The 24,485-nt window shown below is 39.4% G+C and overlaps 1 protein-coding gene across 2 annotated transcripts in view; it reads left to right on the top strand.

The window, feature by feature from the left end:
• The window catches only part of MAP2 (microtubule associated protein 2), a 95,725-nt gene that overhangs the window by 67,122 nt on the left and 4,118 nt on the right, over positions 1–24,485 (top strand). The window contains exons 6-10 of one of the 2 annotated variants that reach the window (XM_018565462.1): positions 16,114–16,169; positions 18,264–18,411; positions 20,024–20,367; positions 22,662–22,754; positions 23,885–23,966. In XM_018565462.1, coding sequence (XP_018420964.1) covers positions 16,114–16,169; positions 18,264–18,411; positions 20,024–20,367; positions 22,662–22,754; positions 23,885–23,966 — 723 coding nt within the window. The remainder of the gene's footprint in view (positions 1–16,113; positions 16,170–18,263; positions 18,412–20,023; positions 20,368–22,661; positions 22,755–23,884; positions 23,967–24,485) is intronic. The other variant, XM_018565463.1, reaches the window with a different exon arrangement.

Genomic DNA, 24,485 nt, shown 5'->3' on the forward strand with positions numbered 1-24,485 from the left:
TCAGTCAGCACCGCACATCTTATTTTGTGCCATAAATAAATAATAAAATAATAAACCTATTCATCTCCAAAGGTTTATTACTGAGCTCCAACTGTATTTTGTGTTGGCATCAAAAAGGAACTCATAAGATTTCTAGAGAAATAGTAACTGTCAGTGAGCCAAACTGGGTTTTTTTTAAGATACAAGAGGCACTGTTTTTATTAACTTTTATTTGTTTGATCAAAATCATTTTGATGTAGTAAACCTTCCAAATATGCCATATCTTCCAGAAAGCACGGGTTAAAAGACCTCAAAATCTTAAGCACTACTTCTTAAGCATGATCTGTTTTGTTGGTGCTTTTAGGTTTTTATAAGACCCATGTTTGACAAAATATAAGTCCTTTTTTGACCATAAGCAATAAGAAATCTGGAAAGCAGCATAGGGGAAGGTAGAGTACAATGGAGAAGAGAATATGTTTTAGAAAAGACTTTACTGACATTTTTATATTTGTATGAAACGTGCATTATAGACACTGATGCAATATTCAGTACACAGTACATATATTCATATATATCAGCATAAAAAAATGACAAAACCAGGTAAACAAGTAAGCAAATCCTGTAAGATACTTACATTTTAGTAAAGCCTAACTCCAGCCATTTTTCTTCTTTCATGTTTGCCTAGAGCGGGGAAGGGTTAGAACAGATGGGAAAACTTCCTCTCATTTTCTCTCCCAGGCACACACAGTGACATTCAGCATGTCACGTGAAAGGAATGATAGGAAATCTCAGTTGGGACATGCACAATATAAACAGGTTCTAAACCTTCCACATTTGCTAAATATGTGTTTATTGTTGTTTGTGTCTCTGTTTGACAGATTTCATCTCACATCCCGTCCTAATGGCATAGGGATTGCATGTGAGAAGATGTCTCCCAGCAGGAGAAATCATAATCCTGCGTTCTACCCAAAACAGATAGAAAAAAGGTTTTGGCTGGAGTTGAACTTTACATTATACACTGTAAATGTTACTAACTGACCTAAATCATCTTCCTAGTTTTTATTGGATGTGTCAGTTGACAAGTCACCCACCAGACACAAAGCATTAAGGGACAGACAGTGTTAAAATGTACCATAGAAATGGTTATCAGTGAATTCCTCAATTGGAAATCAGTGAATTTTCTACAAGGATGGAATTCATACGTAACTTATTTTACATCAGAGACAGATACAGTTCAGAAGGTAACATCTTGTCTATACTGGGGAAACTATTCTGGGAAGGCTTATACAGCATTCTTTTAAGTAGGTCTTTGGATCACTGTGCAAAAAAGAGAAATCCTGCAATGTGAATCTGTTATGTTGCTTTGATACTTTCTGTACTGTTTGTCATGTATTTACAGACGCACTGTAACCTGATTAATAAAACATATACTGCAGATCTAATATTACTGAGAACATATATTCAAGGGCAAGTACCAAACTTTGCATTGGGTTATTCCATATTAAATTTGGATAGTCATATGGGGATTAACTTCTGCAATACTGTTGTCCCTACTGTCAGTTCATAATGTTCTGTACAACAGAATTGCTTTATTTACTTTTCTACATTCTTTTACATTTAAGACCTCTGCCTCACCTACTAGTTACTACTGAAGCTGCATTTTTCCCTTCATACATGTGGATAGATTGCAAGTAAAAAAACAACAAAAAACAGAATGTTATTAATAGGTTATAAGAAAATAAAATGTGCTTAAAGCCCATCTCCAACCACTTTTTTTTAATAGAACAGAGAAGGTTTAGAACCTGTATAAGATTTTCATTGTTGTGTGTAACTCCATTGGGAAGATTTTCCCTTTATTGCGGTCACTGAGAGAGGAAGACGAAGACAGCAATAAAAACCTAACAAAGTTTCTTCCAAGAAGCTACAACCAAGTACAGCCAACTGCTAATGGAAATAATCTTTGTTGTTGTTCCTGTCCTGGTTGAAGGGATTTCCTATTATTTCCTCTCAGTTTCTGGCTTCTCTGTCCCCCTGCCACAGGGAAGTGCTAGAGTGCTATATATATTTGATGCAGCTTACAAAGCTCCACTTAATGTTTTAGTTACCATGTTAGAAAGTGTTAAAAGGATGAAATTGTAGTGAACTTCCAAACTGCCAGGTCAGGAAATAAAGAGTGAGGGTCTATTGACACTGCCCTCCATACGGGAGTTAGTGCATTGTGGTGCCATTCATTTTAAATGGCACCCCAAGGCACTAAGAACATGCTCCTGCATTGCAGCATACCACAACACATAGTAACACATTACTGTGTATTGTGATTTGCAAAACCAAATTAATTGGCTGTCTTCATGCAATGCACGTTAATATGTGACATCACTTGCAATAATGCCTTTGCATTAAATGCACCACAACGGGCAGGCATGGTGCAGATGGGCTCTAAATGCTGAATAATAACACTGTCTCTAATTAAACTACTGGCATCATCGTCCAGATGGTCTGCACAGTGGCTTGATGTAGGTGTTGTATCTACACTAAAGGCAATTGTCTAAATAGAGATAACCTCTATATGCTCCCTATTTTTTGCAGGAGAGCAATATTTCAGCTTCTGAATTTTTTTTATTCTTGCCTATAACATGCTATGTAGTATAATGTAGGTTATTCAGGTTACAGTATACTGTAATGCCAGACCCTGCTGTTTTACATATGAGCTGCTGTGCTTTCTGCTTTGTTTCATTAATTGCAATGCACCTGTTTACAGAGGTATTTCTGATGAATGATAATTGGCTGATATGTTTTGAAAAAAAGTCAAACTTCTCTAGATTTGCTTTCAGCCTCGAAGATGGGGGCACAAGAACATTCAGATTCTGTTCCCTCCTCTGTGGAACCTGCTGAAGATATTTTATCCACTAAGAGCAAGACTGAGGAGGAAGCAAAGCAAGATATCCTGGCATCACAAGTTTTTGAGAAAGATGTCAAGAAGCCAGAGAAGGAAGATGACAAATTGCCCTCAGTGTTACAAATAACTAGCACTGATACAGTGTTCGATGCTCCACATGGTTACTCATTTTCTGTAGAACCATGCACCCCTACATCTCCTGAAGCTGAACACCATGACTTTATTGAAGCTGAAACTGAAAGCAAAGATAATCTTTCAACATCCCCAACAAGCAACATGAAGGAAAACCTGTTCTCTAGTTTCCCCTCAAGTGAAAGTTCTGTACCACTTCCAACTGTACAGGACAAAGGGCTGGCTGTCAAAGATGAACTGTCTTTACATACCTCATTACTTGTCACAGATTCATTTGAGAAAGACATTACAGACAAGACAGATGTCCGAGATATTGCCAAAGATACTGCCATTGAAAGTTGTCACAGTCAGCTGGATCAGCCAGAGACGGAAACAATTAGCATTCTAAGTGCGCAGATGACAGAACAGATACCTACTTCAGCAACCCCAAGTGATGTGTCTAGTAAAATTTCTGACAAACAACTTGATGAAAGAGAAGATGGCTACACCAAATCTGATATCTCAGAAGCATTAGGGGAAGTGTGTGTAGTGTCAGAACAAGATGAAACCTTTAGTGGCAAAGCTAGTGATGATGAAAAGCAAGTGAAAGAGAAACAGGAGACATCAGCAGTAGATACCTTTGAGATTCAAGATGGAAAAGAATTAATATTGGAATCTACTAAAGAGATATCTTTACCAGAATCTAAGGATGATAGCAAAAATATAGTTGATCATAAAATCAAGCTGGAGGAAGATAAGTCTGGAATGTCCACATATTTTGAAACATCTGCTCTGAAAGAAGAAGCTTTAGAAGGTAGTGGTCAACAAAGCAGTGATTACTATGAGTTAACTGATGTCAAAGAACCCCCTTATGAAGCTGCTTCCATCCCACATATAGCTAAAGAAGAGGAAGAGGAGGATGACTTGGCCCCAGTTGTTGAGAAAAAGGTCAGACCAACTCATGAGGTTGGTTATAGTACTCTCACATCTGGGAAGATTCATGCAACTGTATGTTCAGGGGATCGTTTATTTACAATTGATCCAAATATCTATGCGGACAAATCAGAGTTCCTTAGTAAAAATAAAGATGACCTGACCCTTAGTCGTAGTTTAGGACTTGGTGGAAGATCTGCCATTGAGCAAAGAAGCATGTCTATAAATCTTCCAATGTCTTGTCTTGACTCCATAGCACTAGGATTCAGCTATGCTCGTGCCCATGACCTTTCTCCTTTAGCAACTGATATTCTTTCTAACACAAGTGGGAGCCTAGATGACGGGGATGATGGTGATTTGCCAGCCACCACTCCAGCTATTGAAAAATCTCTTTCATTCCCAGAAGATGTGGAGCAGGAAGAAGAGGAGAAGGAAGAAGATAAACAAGAAACAGAAAAAGATATAGGGAAGGAAAGGTTTGAGTTAGAGCCATTATGTGAATCTCAATACCCAACTAAAGATTACTACAAGAATGGTTCTATCATGGCACCAGACTTGCCAGAAATGCTAGATTTAACTCAACCTCGATCCCGGCTAGATTCAGGTAGTGCAGATGCAGATCTTGCTAGAAGAAAGTCTGGAGCTTCTGAGGTCATTATTGATGAAGGTAGTGTAATACAGCAAGAATCTGTAATTGAAGGAAGCAGCCTCCTTGTAAAGACAGATAGCCAGCAGGAAGATCTAGGCTACTGTGTGTTCAATAAATATACTGTCCCTCTTCCCTCTCCTGTACAAGACAGTGAAAGTGTGAGTGGGGGAATGTCTACCCTTTATGAAGGCCTTGGAGTAGACCCATCTATTATTGAGATAAAACTGGCAGCAGCAGAAAAACGTGGAATAGAATTGCAGGAACCCAGCAGTGACTCTGGGTCACTGGGGTGGGAGTCAGAGCTGGATAAAAAGTTTGGTGAGACAAAACTTGATCCTGTTCCAGAAAAAGGAGAGGACCAGGCTGAGTTAAAAGAATCATTAGGGACAGCAGAGATTAAAGACAAAGTAGAAAGCACAGAGCCTGGCTTGAAAGATAAAATAGAAACCCCAGAGATTAAAGATGAAATGGATAAGATATATGTACAAGATTCAAAACCTGAAGAAAGTAAAACAATCCTTGACACTGTCCCTGAGACATCTATAACAGAGGCATCCGAACAAGTCAAGCTATCTACAGAAGAAACACTTAGTCAAGAAGTTACAGAACCTTCTGAACTGCCGGCACAAGAAGAAGATGAGAAAGGAGCCGTTACTGAACCCCAAGACACTGTAAAAGATTCTGATTCCATCCTTGTTCAAGTAATTTCTGATGAAGATGCAGTCACTATGAAGGAGGGCATCAAACTTTCTGAAATTGATTTGAAAGAGAAAGGTGCAAAGCCTGACTTAGTACATCAAGAGGCAGTTGACAAAGAAGAGTCTTATGAATCTAGTGGGGAACCAGAACAAGCTCAAGAGCCATTACAAGAAGTCAACCAGAATGTGACACCTGTAGTTTCTCAAAAAACAGATATTGAAGATATCACAATGCAGATCCAGCAAGGACCATCTGACACTACTGTATCTCTTACACAGGAGATAAAGCAGGAGGAGCCAGAAGCAGCAGAAGAAGAAAAGTTGGATGAACCTAAAGTAGAACAAACTATGGAGACAGTAGCAAAGACAGAAGAAATTGATCAGAAAGTAACACAGCCAGTAAATGAAGAATCTGATAAAGAGATACATGAGTTAGAGGTAACAGATGAAAGTAGTAAAGAACTAACACAAGAATTGCCTGAGGAAGCTGAGTTAGAGAATGTTGTTAAAGAACCAGTTGAGGAATATGCAGAAGAAATACAAGGAATTATTGAGTCTGTGGTCACGGTCGAAGATGACTTTATAAAGGTAGAGCAAACTACTGTAGATCAAGGTGAATCTGGGGCTCACAATGTCCGTTTTGCAGCAACACAGCCTCCTGAAATTGATGAAAAGCCCTTAACAGAAGAGGAGGAGGAGGAGGAGGAGGAAGAAGAAATAATAGAAGAGGAATCAAATGAAGAGCCCAAAGAAGGGTCACCTTGCATGCCAGCTTCCCCAGAAAGGGAGGAAACAGAATACAAGACAGAAACACAGGATGATTACAGGGATGAAACAACCATTGATGATTCCATTCTGGATACAGATAGCATCTGGGTGGACACACAAGGTAAGTCACTTTTCTATTTTTCTCTTGGTTAGATAGTTTTTGCAAAATGGCATCTGATGCATCAGCTGGATTATCCAACAATATACTCAGCCAATCAGATTTTACAGGATGCACCGTTTATTTTATTGCATTTAAACATACCTAACTTAACAATTCCCCATTTGCTCTCCAGGAATCTGTGCTTGGGTATGTAGATTTCCCAGAAATTTCTAGAGACTCCAAGAGAGCTAAACTGCTAAAGTGTATTCCACAAAATTTTAAAGTTGAACATTTCCAGAATGGTGCGACTCATCCAAAGCTGAACTCCTGGCAAATAAAAAAAAGACACTAAAATAATGAATCTCTGTATTAGTACACCATTCAATGTATTTTTAATCGCAAGTAGTGCAGTCAGTTGAATTTAACTTGGTACCAGCCTCTTGCTATCTGCTCTGCAGACCTCAAGCTGAGAGAGTGAGGGGCAGCACAATGAGCCAATCAGTTTGCTGCAGTGCTGATGTGCTAACTTGGAGCATGCTGACAAGGGAAAGAGAGCAGAGTCACTTAGCTGTGTTATCTAACTGCAGAAGAGAAAAGACAGGTCTCCTGCCCTACCAAAAATGCTGTGTTTCATGGGAGAGCTGTGTAAATCTCAGGACTGGGTGGACAGAAATACAATTCTTTTGACAGATGCAACAGCTCCCTTATATAAATGTCATCTTTGTATGTAGCTGTTTGTTTGGAGTTAAGCTTTAAGTGATATTTAAACAGTAGACACATCTCCTCCACCACTATCCACCATTTAGTGTTAGCATTTTACTTTTTGCAAAGGATTCAAAAGGGTTATTTGCTTTAACTAAGAATATTTGGTACAAACTCTTAAAAACATTAACCTATTATTTACAGCTACTCAGTGCGTTGTATGCATATTTTACATAAAACATTTATTTGTTTCCTTAATCCATTCTGGATTTGGCTCCACCTAGTTTAATACAGCTTCTGTTGTATGTATTGTTATGCTCTCACAGCCATGGGAATTCTAACTATTGAAGCAGAGTAATCCATGGGTCACTCAACCCAAGTTTGGCATAATAAAGTATTTAGGAGAATTACACATGTGATTAGATAACATCTGTGATCAATGGCATTCATGTTTGTAATTTAGAATGCCAAGGTCTACATTAAGCAGGAGTGTAGAGTCCAGATATGGATACACATTTATATATTTTTGAGGCCATAATGCAAAATTATAGTTGTCAGACTTAATTTATACTTACTACTTTGTTCTTCTGGAAAATATACAAGACCTATGCAGCTGTAAATGTCACGCATCAGAGAGTCCTAAAATATGCACCTTCTTCTACTGGCAAATCCCATGCCATAACCACGCTCCTCGGATCTTCACCGAATATAATAAAACTTTTATTCCAAAGTAATACACACACTGTCAATCAACATGTTTCACCCATCGGGCTTAATCATAGAGATGAGATCTTCCACTGGCAAGAGAATATTGAAAGCCATATTCTACCTCCATCACCAACCAGTTTAATATCCTCAGGGCAAGGCAAATCAGGAAAATTTTAAGATATGTTAATCACATGGATTACCTGTCCTCTTTCTGCCTGCAAATACAGGGTGTTGATGTGCTACCTGCACACAATGCAATATTGCAGTCTGTGTTCTGCCATAGGGAAGTTGTATACCCATTAACTGTTGTGTTTATTGAACATCCTACAGGGTCTAGGTAACCATACACAGTAGTGTTTGCTGTGTCCCTGTGAGAAACATCAAAATCTCTACACATCACTGTGGGTGCCATATGCACTTTGTGAGGCTCTGCAGTATATAACTATAATAGATATGGAGCAGTGCTTAGAAAGAGTAACTGGAATCCTCCAAATATAGAAAGATGAAGTGATGCTCTGTTTACCTCTTTCTCTAAAAAAAAAGCTGCCATATTTTAAAAAGAATCGGCTTTTGGCTTTAAAATTGCCATTGTTTGGACGTAATAGTGCAGTGAATACATGAGAACAGCTAACAGCAATAAAGTGTTCTCAGCACAAAGGACAGCTGTCAGCTCTCTGAGCTGGTGACAAATGTGTAATTGCTAGTTTGTTAAGGAGAAGGGGCGTAACAGGTTAGCTGGCAGACAGATAAACAGCTTGTACATCAACAAAATAATTTGTACTTTGCTATTTGATTTTTAATGAATCACTAAATCCAGAAATGTAGAAAATGAAATGAGCTGAAATGCAGAGGGAGCATGTTTCTAGCAAGATGCAGTAACTCATATTGAGTAGCTGTGTAATACATTTGAAACTTAATGTAGCCTTGACACCTACACAGTGGAATTAGCCAAGTAATATTGTTATTGTTTCAGCACTGTCATTAAAGTGGAGCTTTACCCCTTTGACTAAAAATGACATGAGCATACAGCTCTGATATGAAACCATCTTACATTCATTAGCTACAAAAACATATTTTTATTTTACTTGCAATTTTTTTCCACTTCATGTTTCACTTTGGCACAAATTATGTAATTGTGCCCAAGCATTGCATCCTGGGAAGATTACATCAGCAGAGCATTGTTGGGAAATCTCATCTGTAATCTCACAAGGCATTTTCCTCCCAGGAGATGAAGTGCATGGTCACATGTCCTACTCACATGTGTCAATGTTCCAGGAAGTAAAGGGAGATCTAGTAACCTGCCCTTAGTTAAATTGACCACTGACAGAAGACTGGGGAAGAAAACTAAAAAAAGGAATGCAAAAAAATAAAAAGCCGGAAATGATCTAGAAGTCCGGTATTTGTTTGTGTATTGCCTAAACATTTCTAAAGATGTCTTTGTTGTTATTTTGAAGATATGGGTAAAGTTCCTCTTTAACAATGTGCTGAAAGATAAGATAAATATTTGATGTACAGAAGACAGCCTTAATTTTATTTAAAGCCAAACTTCAGGCAAGCAGCTACAGAGCTGAATGCAAATATAGGAACAGTTTTAACTGTCAGATGATTTGTAGTTTTGTCCATTTAGTTCTGAGATTCATACAGACTACCCAAACAGTAGAACCAGATTGGTAACCTAACTTTTCTCTGCTCCAGATAAGCTATACAGCTTGGTCACCTGCCTACCCACAGCTTGTGATTGGACAGTAAAGGAGCAACACAAGAGAAATTACCCAGTCCCTCTGTTCACTCTGCTCTCTCTTCCTGTGAACATGTTCCTTGTCATCACGTGTGCATTGCAGTATAGCTGATTGACCCTTAGTGCTGCCTCTCACAGTCTGTTGTTACACAGGGGATTACAGAAGAAGAAGCTGATACCAAGTTAAATTGCACTTACACTAGCTGCATTTAAAAATGCATGCCATTATTTTTTACGGATGCATAACTTCAGCAATTACTTTATATCTGACTGGAGTTCAGATGTAAGCAATAGGCACATTTAAAAAATACACTAGCATAAAATATATAAAATGCTTTTTCATGGATAAAATGCAATTATACTCCCACTTTGGACTACTCTGTGAAGTAACAAAAAGGCATCCCCTCTCCATCAATCTTCTTGCAACTCCCTATTGTGTGATTGCAAGACTAACTTATATTTCTGAATTATAGTAGCAATTACAGCATGTCATAACATTAGAAATGGCCATATGACAATGCCAGGTGCTGCAGGTAAAATTAAAGTGAAATCGTTATTGCAAAAGGGAGGACCACTTTGTGTGGAACCATGGGGGCCTCCAGCAATTGTCAATTTTTAATTTATCCTTGAAACCCTTCTTAACATGTGCTTTAAGATTAAAAATGTTTACCGCAGCAGACATAACTGACACTTTAGCATAGTTGATTTATAGTACTATATATTGGCATTAATATTGTTAGAATGTTAGTTGTAATTACTTTTCAAAAGAGAAACATATTTATTATTAATAATAATATTATTAATCAGTAGAATTTCTACCTTAGATAGCTAGCTTTGGCTTTCAACTTTTAGTAGTTCTTTGCTTTCTCTAAACACCCATGTATATGCTGCTCTTCTAACTTTCCAATTGTGCAGATGATGAAAGAAGCATCATGACTGAAGCTATAGAAGCACTTCCGAAAGAGGAGAAAGTAGAGCGAGAAGTACAGAAGCCTCCTATTGAAAGGTTTAGAAAAGATAAGCAGAACAAAACTGGCCGAGGTCGAACTTCTACTCCAGAAAGAAAAATGACTAAGAAGGAACCCTGCACAACTTCCAGAGATGAAGTGAGAAGAAAAAAAGGTCCATCACTTACTCATCTTTTATAGCCAAGCACAGCTTTACAGCTCATCCAGGGAGCATAAATAAGTAGATACAATTCAACAGTGTTTTTAATGTTACTGTAAATTATAATTTCCCCTGACTTGTACTTTCTTTCTCTTTTTTCTCATTTTCCCCTATCTATAGCAGTTCTTAAGAAAGCTGAAATTGGTAAAAAATCAGATGCTCAGACCCACTCTCCCTCCAGGAAAGTTATTTTAAAACCTGCGGTCAAGCAATCTAGACCGGCCCACCAGGTCTGCGTGAGAAGGAAGCCGGCAGGTGACCGCTCTGTTCAGTTTTTTGCAAATGTGGCTGGCAAACATAATTTTGGTTAGTTTCCATGTTGCGTTGCTTGCAGATCTCATCCTTGCAGAATTTCTTCTCTCTTTCCTTTGTTTTTCCATTTGGAGAATTTTTGGGCTTCCATAATTAACTAATTTTCCATGTTAAAGCCTTGCAAACATTTTATTTTACTTTGTGTTGCTTTTTATTTAGTTTCTTGTTCTATTTATTTGTTGATTTATGGATTCTTGTTCATTTCTTTGCAGAATTCATGATCACTTTCGCTTTCGAAGCCATAAGCGTGCATTGGTTGTATCTTGGCATAGTGACTTAGTGCTTTCTTAAAAGTTTGTATATCCATGTCTCTGTTCTGGTGGAAACCTCATGATCGATTGCAACCATGGTACACATCTCCATTGATTTGCCTCTGTCTCATACATTAATTGCATCACCTCTGAGTCTTTTCTTGCCTAACATAGAGATAAGTTAATTTAATTTATTTCTATCTTCTGTAAATACAGCCCCCCCTTCCTTGTTTGTGCTTATATATGTTAGCTTAAAGTGTGCGTGATCTCAGTCTGTACTACATAAACTTGAAAAACCATTTAGGTATTACACATTCAATACAGGGCTGGATGAACCAAAATAAGTAAAATAAGCAGGGGCTTAGTGCACCAAGGGAGGGGGCACCACATAGTTTTTCCCCTAGCCTTCAAAGTGTACTTTGTTTTAAATTGCACTTATCCTGTATAGCTAGGAGAGAAACTCTGTGATGTCCCTTTGCTAAATAAAAGGCTTCAGTCAGTTCTTTGATCTTGATCCCAATCTGTAAAATAAAATGAAAAAGGGCTGGCCTGGAATAACAAAAAACTGAAGAAGGTTTGTAGATTCTGAAACCTTAATTTCACCTTTGGCACTTATTGAGTCTTAATATCTTGTCAGTTAGGCAATGGAGGGGCCAAGGGGGTACTATTGTTGGCCTGTACTTAGGGCATCGGTTGTCCTTAATCCGGCCCTGGTTTATTGTATGTGATGAATCGGCAACCATTGACCCACAATTGCCACATGTTGCCGCTCCTGTTTCAGATCAAACTTTCTGATTGCTATCTTTAAATTGTATTTCAGTTAGAAGACGCTTGTGGGTTGAATCTCCAACTGTCCTCATTTATCCTTGACCATCTCTGCAGTAGGTCCAGGCTGCTGCATGTGTTAAAAAAAGAATTCCACTTTTCTAGAATTTTCTATATATCATAAATCATGTAGATTAATATATTAAGATGAGGTTTCATGGTAAGGTGGGAATATGAGGGATAAATGTCTTGGGGAAGTCTCCAAGACTATAAAAAGCCCAAGTGTGTTTTCACCCGGTTAGGGTTACTCATAACTGATTTGTTCGTTTTAAGTGGACTGATCCTTTGAACGCTAAAATGGAGAATTTTCAATCAGGTCACATACCTGACAATGGGGAGGGAAAAGCAGTAAGGTTACCAGCACCCCGAGGTCCTCATTATATATCTGTCCTTTATTGACGTTCAGATAAGCATGGTGTCACAGAATATAGCAACGTTTCGGAGCCCTGTACGGTCATCAAGCAAAACAATGTGACAGTTTTTCTAACATAACTGACAATGACAATGAGTTGGCAGTTTGAAAATACATAAAACATTTAATTATATTGACATTTCTTTCGTGTTTGAAGAGGAAAAGAAGAAGGAAAAGTGATAAAACTTGTAAAGTTTTATTATGATCCAGCTGATATTGCATTTAAGAAGGTCAGATAGATGAGAAAATAGGTCAGGTTATTTTAATATATTTTATATTTATCTTTTAACCTTTGAATGCACAAGCAGGGCCATTTGCTTTCAACTACATTGGACATGCTTGTAATTTCCTTCATTGCTCTCGCATCTTTATACATTATGTGACTGATTGATATACATGAACTGAACAGGGATTTGACTAAGAAACTTTTATGACACTCGGTTTAGCAATGGACTGAGCGAGGGAGTTAGTATACAGTATAGTCTACATCGGGGCGCCCACAATTTTTCGTCTGGAGATCTACTTTTCAAATGACGAGCTTAATGAGATCTACCAACGAAAAAAACCCTGCATTCAGCGGCGGGAGGGGTGCAATCGCCCGCACCCGGAATGCTGGCACTGCGTTCTGGTCCAGTGCGATCTGCAAAAATGCTGCATTTTTGCAGATCGCACTGGACCGAAACGCAGGCATTAATGTGCCTGCGTTCGAAGTGCGGGCGATCACACTGAGGGTGGGGGGGGGCGTAGCTGCGGTGCCATTGACTTGCGTTCCAATGCGTTCTTGAGGCGGAACACTCTGGAACGCAGACTTTGTGGTGTGAACCGGCCCTCTCTTCTCTCTCTCTCTCCCCTGTTTCTATCTGCTGTCTCTTCTCTCTCTCTGCTGTCTCCTTCTCTCACTTTCACTGCTGTCTCTCTCCTGTCTGTCTTTTCTTACCTCCACTGCAGCAGCTTCCCAAGTCTCCTCTCCTCTCTCCTTCCCGTCTGTGGCATCTGACACATTCAGCCGCACGAGCACCGCGGGTAGGACAGGACACAGGTCAGTGAGCCAATCACGATCTACCAGTGTTCGCTTTGCTATCTACTGGTAGATCGCGATCTACCTAATGGGTACCCCTGGTCTACATGAATTATCACTAAAGGTTGTGAAAAGAGGGGCAGTGATAAGAAATACTTCAATAAGCAATAAGAATACTGGAAACTATCCTACTGTACCTTCTGTTTTTTAATTCATATTGTAAAATAGCAAACATAATAGGTAAAGGCTGTTTCCATGTACAGGGGGACATCTTATATGTGAGGCAGCACTATAAGAAAAGGGAAGAAAAGTGGAGTAACCAACTTACTATAGATGAACCATAAGGTGAAGGCCCATTCTAGAATGAAACGTTTAATTGGTTGTGAAGGGGATAGTGGAGAAAGACAGACAAAGGTTGTAGGTTAATGGATGGTGTAAAATAACTCATATAGAGAAAGGAAAAATTAATTGCACAAAAAAGAAAGTTAATAAAAAGAAAGAATCTGCTTACTTGGACGAGAACATGTCTATGAGTGGGAGGATTGTAATATATGCCAGACTTTGTGATCTTAAGTCTTGTTGGAGGTATGCTAAACAAGGCTTCCAAATCTTAAGGATTTCAAGATTTTGCTTATATCAATTCATCAGGAAGGCAACCATTCAAGTAATTACCTCCAAGGAGCATAAAAATGCTTTTAAGCAGCATGTGCCATTCATTGGTTCACCATGAGGAGGGCAAAGTCCGTTTATGTTGTGTTTTAGTAAAGGAAAGCTATAGTGAAGAAGTATGGAGGCTGCCATTGATGACCTTCTGAAAAACCTAGTCCCCTGGATGTCAAGTTTCCCCAATTGCTTTGTGACTTTCTAAGTCAATGGGGTTCATTTACTAAAGGGAAATTGGGTGTTTACATTGCAAGGGAATTCTCACTTTGCAGGGCAGTTTTCCCTTAGTTTAGTGAATGTGCCCCAAAAAATGCTTTGCAAAGAATATCTGTAAAAAAATAAGTCAAGGCTACTGGACTTGCTGTTTTCTTGAAGATGTTTCACTGGTAATCCAACCAGCTTTCTCAATTCAGAATGACTTGTACAAAAAATTATCTGAGAATAAATATAGTGAATGTTGCTCCAATCCACATAATCTGTTAGTCACAACCAGGTGTTGATTGCATTTGCATAATTGGAGTCTTGGAGGTGTTATTAACCTGCCCACAGAGAGGTGTTAAAACAGCATTGTATGTGGCAGACAATAGATGTCTCAACTCCCGACCTCTATTCAAGCTTGGCTTCTCCATTTTTGTATAAGTCCTGAAGCCTATAAAATCTGTTGGTTCTATCATTGACCCGACAAAACATTTGACCATCTCACCTCCATCTCTTTTCATGCCTTATTACCTCTGCACCTACTGATGCTTATAAGCCCACATTGCTATGCTTGCACTATGGCATATACCTAACCACAGTCTTTCTTATCTAAGCGCTGGTGCTTGTTAAAGAGGTTGCAGTGCTGTGTTTTTCATTATTTTCCAGTTTGTTAGTGGAAATGTTTTTCCTCTTTCCATACCATCAGCCTCATACCTTTATACTTACCATCATCTATCGCACCATCAGCCATTCATTTTATTGTCTGATTTGCCTATTTGGGGGTGGGGATATGCCTCACTTTGTGTCCCAGTGATGGTGGTCACCAGGACAAAAAAATAAAAACAAATCTCTCCAACAAGGATCAAACAGCAATAAAACATTTTTCAATTAGGAAGGATAAGGATAAAACTCTTTTCAGGCTTTAATTTTTATCTTCACCCCCAAAGGGTAAATTTCCCAGGACCTTTTTCATGTGCTACATGTCAGGAATCACGCCGCTGAGTGAATGTAATTTATTTGTGTGATTGTACTGTATTGCTATGTGGTGTTCTTGCGACCATGTCGCAGTACAAGGTGGATTGTACCCCGAAAAAGTTACTGTTTTTTTATAAATTTTGTGTAAAAATAAAGTAATTTTTTTTCCAACCAGAAACGTGGGTAGATTGCTAAGGTTACCTGTCTCAGCGAAGTTGTCACCAGAACTGCAAGTGAGGTGACATTTCCCAAACAGGTTATAGACCAGATATCAGGCCCACTTTAATTGCTCAGAGTTTACTGACAGATTATGCACACACTTTATCTGCTGCTTGTATGTCAAACCAGCTGCAGATCCTAAGAGCATTATGGTATGACAACAGTTTAGCTTCCTTAGGGTAAAATCAAGATTTAGGTAAGCAGACATTTTCCGTCAAACACAGATATCAAAGAAAATACAGATACAGTAATTGTAAAATAATAAGTTTCCAGTAATAAAGTGGTCACTTTCCCAGTAGTTAGCATTTCTTCAGTTATTTAGGAAAGCACTGTGGGAAATTGACTGAAAGTTGAGAGTAATTGTTTAGAATTTCATTCTTGCTGTAGAATGAATTGGGTGCCTATACCATTAGAAATGTGTACACGTGTCCTGTAAAGCCTGTTATTGTACAGTATATGGGTTATAATATGTATTAATCTGTATTAAGGTGAGCCGATAAAGGTATAGTGATCATTTATGTTTATTCTTTTGCTCAATTTTTCATTAGAGCAGGTTCTGTTTATGTCAATCCTTTAATAAATAATGTTAGCCAGTATTGTTAAGCAAGTGCTAACAATGCAAAATCATCATAAAGAACCAGGAACAACTAAAACACTTAGCAGAAGTAGAGGGATATTAATTATGATGTGAAAAGAAGCTGGTCTACCAGGACCTCCTGTCTGGTGGTTTCATCCCATTGAAATAAGTGATTGTAACCATTAAGTTTTTCTTTTTCCTGCTATGCCAACAGGGGGAGATTCTCAGCAGATGCCAAGTGCCCTTCGGCAAACCAAGGACAGGACCCCTGTGAGTAGTAAAAACTTCTGCCTTCTTTTAGGAAGAATACATTTTAGAGAGATGCAAAATCTATTAGAAACAGGCTATAGGAGTGCAAATTAGGGCAACCTGGCTTGAATCGTAGGCCATCCAGATACGATGTAATTTTAAAGCACAACTCGAGATTTTTCTTTTGCAGTTTTTCTGGGTAAGGAACTTTACCCAGATCTTTAAAAATAACAACATACACACCATTAGAAATGTTTAGTAATGGCAATCTACAAACACATACTTCTAGATAATTGCCGGCTTTGTATTCTTTGCATACCTTGTTTCTCTTTTCTTCTCCAGTCTTATGACAGTGGCCATTTTTGCTAAGGGCAGATTACTAGATCTCACTTTACTTCCTGGAACTCTGGCACATGTGACTAGGGCATGTGACCATGCACATCATCTTAGGGGAGGAAATGCCTTTCCCTGAGATCTCATGAAATTACAGATGAGATTTCCCAGCAATGCTCTGCTGGTGTAACCTTCCCAGGATGCAATGCTTGAGCACATTACATAATTTGTGCCAAAACTGGACCGGGAAGTGATAAACTCTATTTGTAAGTAAATGGAAAACATGTTTGTTTAAACTAATGAATGCAAGATGATTTTAAATCAGCATGCAGAGCTGTATGCTGATGTGATTTTTAGTGAAAGGGAGTGAAGGTCCACTTTAAGACTACTTTAAAGTGTTATTACTGACTGTGACCCCACTGGGGAGATTTCCCTGCGACTTCTGTGTTGTCATTGGAGCTGATAAAAAACACAAAATGATTTCTGATCCATTGGGCAAAGACACATAGAAACTCAATAATGTGTAAAGTCGGTTTGACAGTATTCAATGGCAGGAAAAGGGTGCTAGTGTCTCCCAGCCACTTCGTTATGACTCTATATATGTTAATATCAATTTGGTTACAGAAACAGGCACAACAATACATCAAGGCAATATCTTGACATCATGTGGCCCTAGACCCACCTAAATGATTATGCTCTTTTGTGAAGCTCCTCTGCTTGTGTCCTTTGATTGTTTTTAGGGAAAACTAATGCTAGAATGCACTGTTAGGAGGTGGAATACAATATACTTCATATACAGAACTAATTTTATTTTGTACAAACCACTAAACAAGAGAAAAGAGAGACAGGGTTATGTTTCTAAGCTCTTCTTACTCCTGATTCCCCTTCCCTTGTACAGTTCTCTTGTTGAATTTAACCATAGATGCCCAGGGGTGGACAGAAGAGGAAGGGAAAATAATTTGTCAAATTTGAGGCACGGTGCTGCCCTTTTTAACACTTCTGACATAGGTAGAGGAATAGCTGTAGTTGGTAACATATGGTATAGACACTTGACACTGAGAGGAGCTTTTCTATGTAAAACACTCAATAAGCCTGACAAAGCAAAATTCCACCTCCAGTGCCCTGACACTCTGAGCCTTGGCACCAGAAGTGACAGATTTTATGCCATTTTATTGTGGTGCCATTGCTGAACCCATGGGAGCTGTTACCCAGATCAGGACTGGGATTTAGTCGCTGATATATCAAGAATGCCAGGTACAAAGCATTCAACAAAAAATTGCCCTACATTGTAATGTACCTACTGCAGCTAAGCACAATCACATGGGGTGGGCTTTGCTTAGCCCTGTGCTGTTCCAACTTTCAAAAATTTGAAACATGCGCAGAACTGTATGGGACTGAAGTGGCAGATCAGGAGAGGAGATATTATGAACAAACTGGGAGCAGGCACCTTATAGTAACTAATACCATCCTATGATCTGATTTTTTTTTCTAATACAGAGTCATGGAAAATATGTTTCTGATTTTTTTAAACTGTAAAATGCATACACTTTGGAAATATTCATTATTATTACATTACTTCATTTTCTTTTTTCTTTCAGTTTTAGAAATACACAAATAACACATTAAAGATGCTAGAGGAAATAAAGTTACAGCGTCTCTCACTTGCTGTAGTAAAGCTAGTAGTTTACTAGGAATAAATGAATTATTGTTATTTCACTAGGATTTTTCTAAAAGCAATTTTTACAATGTTGTAATTTCTTTACCTTTTGGTGCTTTGTTTAGGATGGGGGGAATAAGAGTCCAGAAAAACGCTCATCCTTGCCTAGACCTTCCTCCATCCATCCCACCAGGAAGATCATCCCTATAGATAAGGAAGAAAACTCTATATCCACCAGCACTTCTGTGTCTTCTTCAGTGAGACGTACCACCAGTATGTTTGCCGACCTTTACTTTTTAGTCTCAGATAGGGTGGGGAAGGGCTGGAACCCCTGTCATGTGTTTATTTTATGTGTATGTCCCTTCTGCTCAGATTCCTCTCACTTTCCGTGTGGCTACCAGGGTAGGACGTGACGGCACAAGCTCTTACTGGGTCTCTAACTCTTCTCCACTTTTTCCAAAAAGTCTGGACTTTTGATTATTGTGTAGTAACCCATATAAACCAATAAGAAATCATCTTTCATTGCTCTGTTCTCAAAATGAACAAATCGTTCAATTGCATTGGTTGCTGTGGCTTTACTGCACATCATTCTTAATTCTGTTGCTTTTTTATATAATCCGATACATTTTAAAATGTTCCAAATTATTATAATAATTAAATACGTTGTATGCATTGCATAATACTATTAAAGTTTTTTGCACAATTAAAGTAGAACTACTGTAGAGTAATGCAAATTGCTCTGTCCACACACATGTCTTATGTGGTTATGTATTAGGTACTTATTACATTTTCAGGGTAGACCAGTTTAGACCTCAGGGAAAAAGTCTGGTGTTTGTGCATTACACTATTGCTGAGCCCTCTATCTTATAGAGTGGGACACCGGAGGGGCCAAGAAGCTGAGATAACACAGCAGAAGGGAATTGGGAATAAGAGAGCCCTATTTATGGGGAAGATGAAGGGACAGTCAGTGCCGGTTCTACCACTAGGCAAACTAGGAAGCCGCCTAGGGCGCACTGCTGCCTATGGTGCAGCCTCCAAAATAGCAAAAGCCAATAGCAACTTTCTCTCTCAGGTCCGCTCCTCTGCTGGCTGGGTGGGGTTTTAATAGCCAGCTTGCTATTGACTATTTCACATTAAATTATATTCACCTGTCGCGTGCGGAAGCTAGCTGGCAGGAAAATGGGGCTGCGCGCGTGGTGGGGATTGGGGGTTGCACCGCGGGAGGGGGGCTGGGGAGTGCAAGTAGCTGGTCTTGCCTAGGGCGCAAAATAGTCTAGCATCGGCCCTGGGGACAGTGAGTTAGAAAATCTCAGATACTCATGGCTGATAGGAACATTTATGTGGTGTAGCTGTAAGGAAAGGTAGACAGGGAACTAGGGAAGGAAGAGAGTAGTGAAGAAGCATCTAAGAAGGGGAGCATGGAGAAAAGGAGCTGAACCCATAGCAACAAAGAAACAATTTGCAAGGAGAATCATGCACAATGATTGCATACGATTTGTTTCTATGTTCGAAAAATATGTTGTCATCTTGTAAATTATGGAAAGCCTGTCCCCTCTCTAACTATGCACTTTGACAATTACCCTGTTATACAAACATTTAGCTTTTTATGATTCCTGTTTATGCAAGGTCTGCTTTATTTTTGTGAAACACACTAAAGTTTGGGGAGTGCATCTGATTTTCATTCTGTATGGAAAAATCAAAAGAACTCCCTCCAAATACTGTTCTTTGCCGCCCCTGTATTAATGCTATATATTTGTTAATCACTATTTGTGGAGAAACTTCTAAAGTCTTGCTAAACTTACCAGTGTAGATACTAATGACAATTGTTTTAATACATTTTATAAACGTTGAACTCTTGCCCAAACTGTGTCTAATCTATATTCAGGATCTGAGCCAATATGGAGTAGAACAGGAAAGAGTGGAACATCTACCCCAACTACACCTGGATCTACAGCTATTACCCCTGGAACACCACCAAGCTATGCTTCAAGAACACCGGGCACACCAGGAACACCAAGCTACTCACGTACACCGCGCACTCCAGGAACTCCGAAATCTGCCATATACATGTCTACAGAAAGGAAAGTGGCTATTCTCCGAACACCTCCAAAATCCCCGGCTACATTGAAACAATTGCGTCTAATGAACCAGCCACTACCTGACCTGAAGAACATCAGGTCTAAGATTGGATCCACAGACAACATTAGGTATCAGCCCAAAGTAGGACAGGTAATAGCTTCCATTCTGTGGACCACAAAATACTGTGATATTACCATAAAAGTATACGTAAACATAATCATATAAACCGCATATAAGATTTAAAATATTAATGTAATTTCAATTATTTTTTAATATTTTTAAATCTGCAGCCTTCATTAAACTATTAAGCAGTCACCCTGCCACGAAGGTTACTTTCTGTTATAGAGTGGCAACACTCTGTCCCTGTCTCTCAACTGTTCTCCTGCATTGTCAGCCTGTCACACACTCTCCCTATGGAGACTACAAGCCGATGCGCTAATTCAATTTCCACAGGCATGGTCCAGTTTTGCTATTATCAGGGAATCCACCCTGAGAAATGAACAGTTGCTGGAATGCATGCATGTGGACAGGAAATGGATGCAAAGAGGCTACAGGTGATCAGCAATACTGATCGGCAACAATTGATGAAAAGTGAAAATAGTATTTTATTTTGAAATAAAGGCAATTGTTTATGATGCACAGTCCTTTAGCAAACTAAATGACATTCAGCTAGTGTTCACATCTACTTTAATGTATTGGAACATAATTTTAAATGATTTCAGTTTATAAAACAATTGTTTGCTTTCTCAAAAGGAACCAATAATAAGCCTTGCGGTAGAATGCCCACTAGAAGTGAGTACACTTAGTAATATAATATAGTCCAAAACCAACAACTAAATTACTTGATTAAAAAAATTACCCAATTTAGCAGCATTTAGCATATCCAGCTACTGGGAAAAGATTGTTTAGAGCGGCATTGATCAAGGATAGAGTGCTTTATGTTATTTATTTATATGTGCTTAGTGCAATACATGTAGGCTTGCTTATATATTGATTTATTTTCATGGAAAAAAGACATTATCATGCAAAATTCATAGAGGACTCATAGGGGGTCATTCACAAAGCTGCCGTAGGCAGCCGAGTGAATAACAGACCCGAAGTGAAGTGAGCCGAACGCTGTTCGGCTATTCACTTCAGGCTTGTATGGCTGATTTCAGCCGTACATCGACTACAATCAGCCGTACAACGGCTTTTTGCGGCCGGCTTCGGGCCTCTGGCTCGGCTACTCTGCTAGGTACCTTCTGTTGTACCGAGCAGAATAGAAAAACAGTTGAAAAAAGAGAGAAAACGATTGGGTGGAGCTAGCAGTGACAGCTAGCTCTGCCCGACTGTTTTCTATTGGCCGGGACCAGCTGTCATTGCAATGACAGCTTGTCGGAGCCGGCAGTGGTATCAAAGCTGGCTCTGCTGAGTTTTCATGGTACTGGCAGATCAGCGTCTTCTGTTTACCAGGTAACCAGGGACGCTGAACTGTCAGTACCATGAGAGCTCAGCAGAGTCGGCTTTCATATTACCGCCGGATCTGCTAAGCTCTTATCTTAATAACACATGGGTGTCCCTGGTAACCAGGGATGCCCTTGTGTCATTACACACTGAGAACCCGAAGGAGCCGACGTGATATCACAGCGGCTCCGCCGGGTTATCAGTGTTATGACACTGTACACTCAGTGTAATGACACTGTGTAAGCTCCAGCTCATCCATCATGCACACCGAGCCCGGTGGCATGCAGCAGGCTTCGACATACAGGGATGCACAGACTCTGGTATAGAGCGACTACACGCTGCAGAGCAACGTTCACCCTCTGAGCCACGCACACCTGTGGATCACGGCACTGTCTCACGGGGATGGAGCGCTATGGTCCACCAGTCCCCTGCGCCAGCAGGACATCAAGCCCAACGTGCAGCCCATCAGGGAGGATCACCTCCAGCACCAGGCTAGAGCCGGGTTCTCAGTGTAATGACAGAACAGCGTCCCTGGTAACTAGGGATGCTGATCTGTCTCTGCAAGTGGCCGGAGCCAGCCGTTAGATGACGGCTGACTCAGCCCAGCTGCCAGAAGCAGGCTTTCGGTTGGCCAGCTTCCAATTTTACATTCGGCTCGACTGAGCCGCTCGGCTAAGTTCGGGAGCTGTACGGGCTGTAGTGAATAGCCCGTACAGCAGCCCTTCGGTTCTACTGAGGGGTCCTGGGGCCGAAGCTAGCCGAAGTATCAGCCGAAGCTACGGCTAGATCCTTTGACAGCTTTGTGAATAACCCCCATAATCCCCATTATGCATTTGCAGTTATCAAAATGTAAGGTTTTTGCATTATTCTTTTCCACTGCAATACAAAAGCAGTGGATCTTTACTTCTGAATCAGACAGCTATAAGGTACAGTAGTGGCATTGTTTTCAGTGCTTCTTTATATAACTTGGGCACACTTACTCTGCCTCCTGTTCATTTTAGGTTAAGATCTTAAGTGAGAAGACTGATTATAGTGATGTTCAATCTCGTTGTGGCTCCAAGGATAACGTCAGTCATAGTGCTGGGGGAGGTCAAGTAAGTAAGGGCACAATTTATGATGGGATCTCCTCCGCCACTTCCTTGGTGCTCCTTTCAAGATCCTCAAAGGTTCTACCCCTATCTGTGCCTCACCTAACCTGTCAGCACTTGGTCTGTTCTGTGTGTCTGTCTACTGAATGTTCACTTCTGTAACAATTTAAAGCTTTGTTTACTTGAGCAGCTAATCTGGTGCCACATAGTTTAGTGAAATAAAACCAATGAAGGCCAGTACTACGGTAGTAGGACAATTATTGACAAACAGTGGTGTCATGTCTCTGGGTCTCTTTGGGTCTCAAGATCCTAATTCTTGTCCCATCACATACTCTACTTAGCCAAGCAAAGGACGTTTCCCGTGCTGCATTATCTGTAATGTAAATGGAGATTTTTAGCAGTATAGAGTGAGGACTGTTGATGGCTGTAGAAAGCAGACAAAGTTGGGAGGTCTTGTGCATGTCTGGAAACTCCAAGAGATATCTTGGGCAATCACCAAAAATGAACACCAATTTTGCATTAATTATTTTTTTTCTCCATTTGAAAGCATCACAATAGTGTGTGTATAATGTGTCAATAAGTTTAATTGAACACTACAAGGATAGCTGTTATAGTTATTAGTTTGGGTAACTTGCACTGGTTTGCAGGTTCGGTATTATAGATGCCTTCTTGCAACCTTAGCTGAGGTCCTGGGCTATCTTCTTTACAATTTGCATCTCTGTGTTGGCAAACTTTGGGCAGTATTTAGAACTCTCAGGTCATGTCAGTCAGCATGGTGATGATATCATGCGATAGGCAAAGAATGTCATATCAGTAAAAACTCCTTTTATTGGCTTGATTGCAGATATAATTTATGTTTAAAATAACATAACACATGACATTAAATGTCAGCATAAAATTGTGACCATCCATGTTGGCTGCTTGTGTGTAACCACTCCTGGGTGCATTACTAATGTCTTCTGAATATAGTAGTAAGTAGATGCTTGCTGCAACACTGACCAGTCTTTCCTCACTGCCTCTGACGCATGAACCAGCTCTTACAAAAAACTATTTTCCAGCTTCCCCAACAACTTTTCTGGTGAAGGGTTTTCGTATTCTTTATATGTCCTAATTTCTCCCTCTTGATTTTCTTACAGATCCACATTGTAAGTAAGAAGATTGACCTTAGCCATGTCACATCCAAGTGTGGATCTCTAAGGAACATACGCCACAGGCCAGGTAAACAACATCTGGATTTCCTGTTATTCATTTTGACACAGATGAATATAACCTTGGTGCCTAGAACAGTTACTTAGCTAAAGTATCATATGTGTAAATCAAATAAATCTATAAAGCTCAACAAATCCTTGTTCAAATATTACCCAGAGTTCTTGGAGTTTGTACACATTTTTTATGTTTGCCTTCTAACTGAATTAAATATTGGGTGTGAAATCTAAATCGAATATTGAGTGTTAGGCTCTATACAAAACCCTTTTATTATGGGTAGCTGAAAATATTTCAGAACTGGAGGTTCGAGTCACTGCAGAGCTTGTCAACTAGTATATAGTACTAGCAACATGCTTTAGATTTCAATGCAGTGATCAGCAATTTTATTAAACATATTCTGTTCAGCTGGCAGGTAATTTGACTTGGGGCTGCACAAAACACTCCAGAAAAGTTAAATAGCTGTAGTGAATGAATTCAAATTAAAGTCATAGTTTAAAAGCAAATAATAATATATGCATAAACTATATTTTG

This window comes from Nanorana parkeri, unplaced genomic scaffold (genome assembly GCF_000935625.1).
Source record: "Nanorana parkeri isolate BGI_ZX_2015 unplaced genomic scaffold, ASM93562v1 scaffold849, whole genome shotgun sequence".
NCBI classification, from domain to species: domain Eukaryota; kingdom Metazoa; phylum Chordata; class Amphibia; order Anura; family Dicroglossidae; genus Nanorana; species Nanorana parkeri.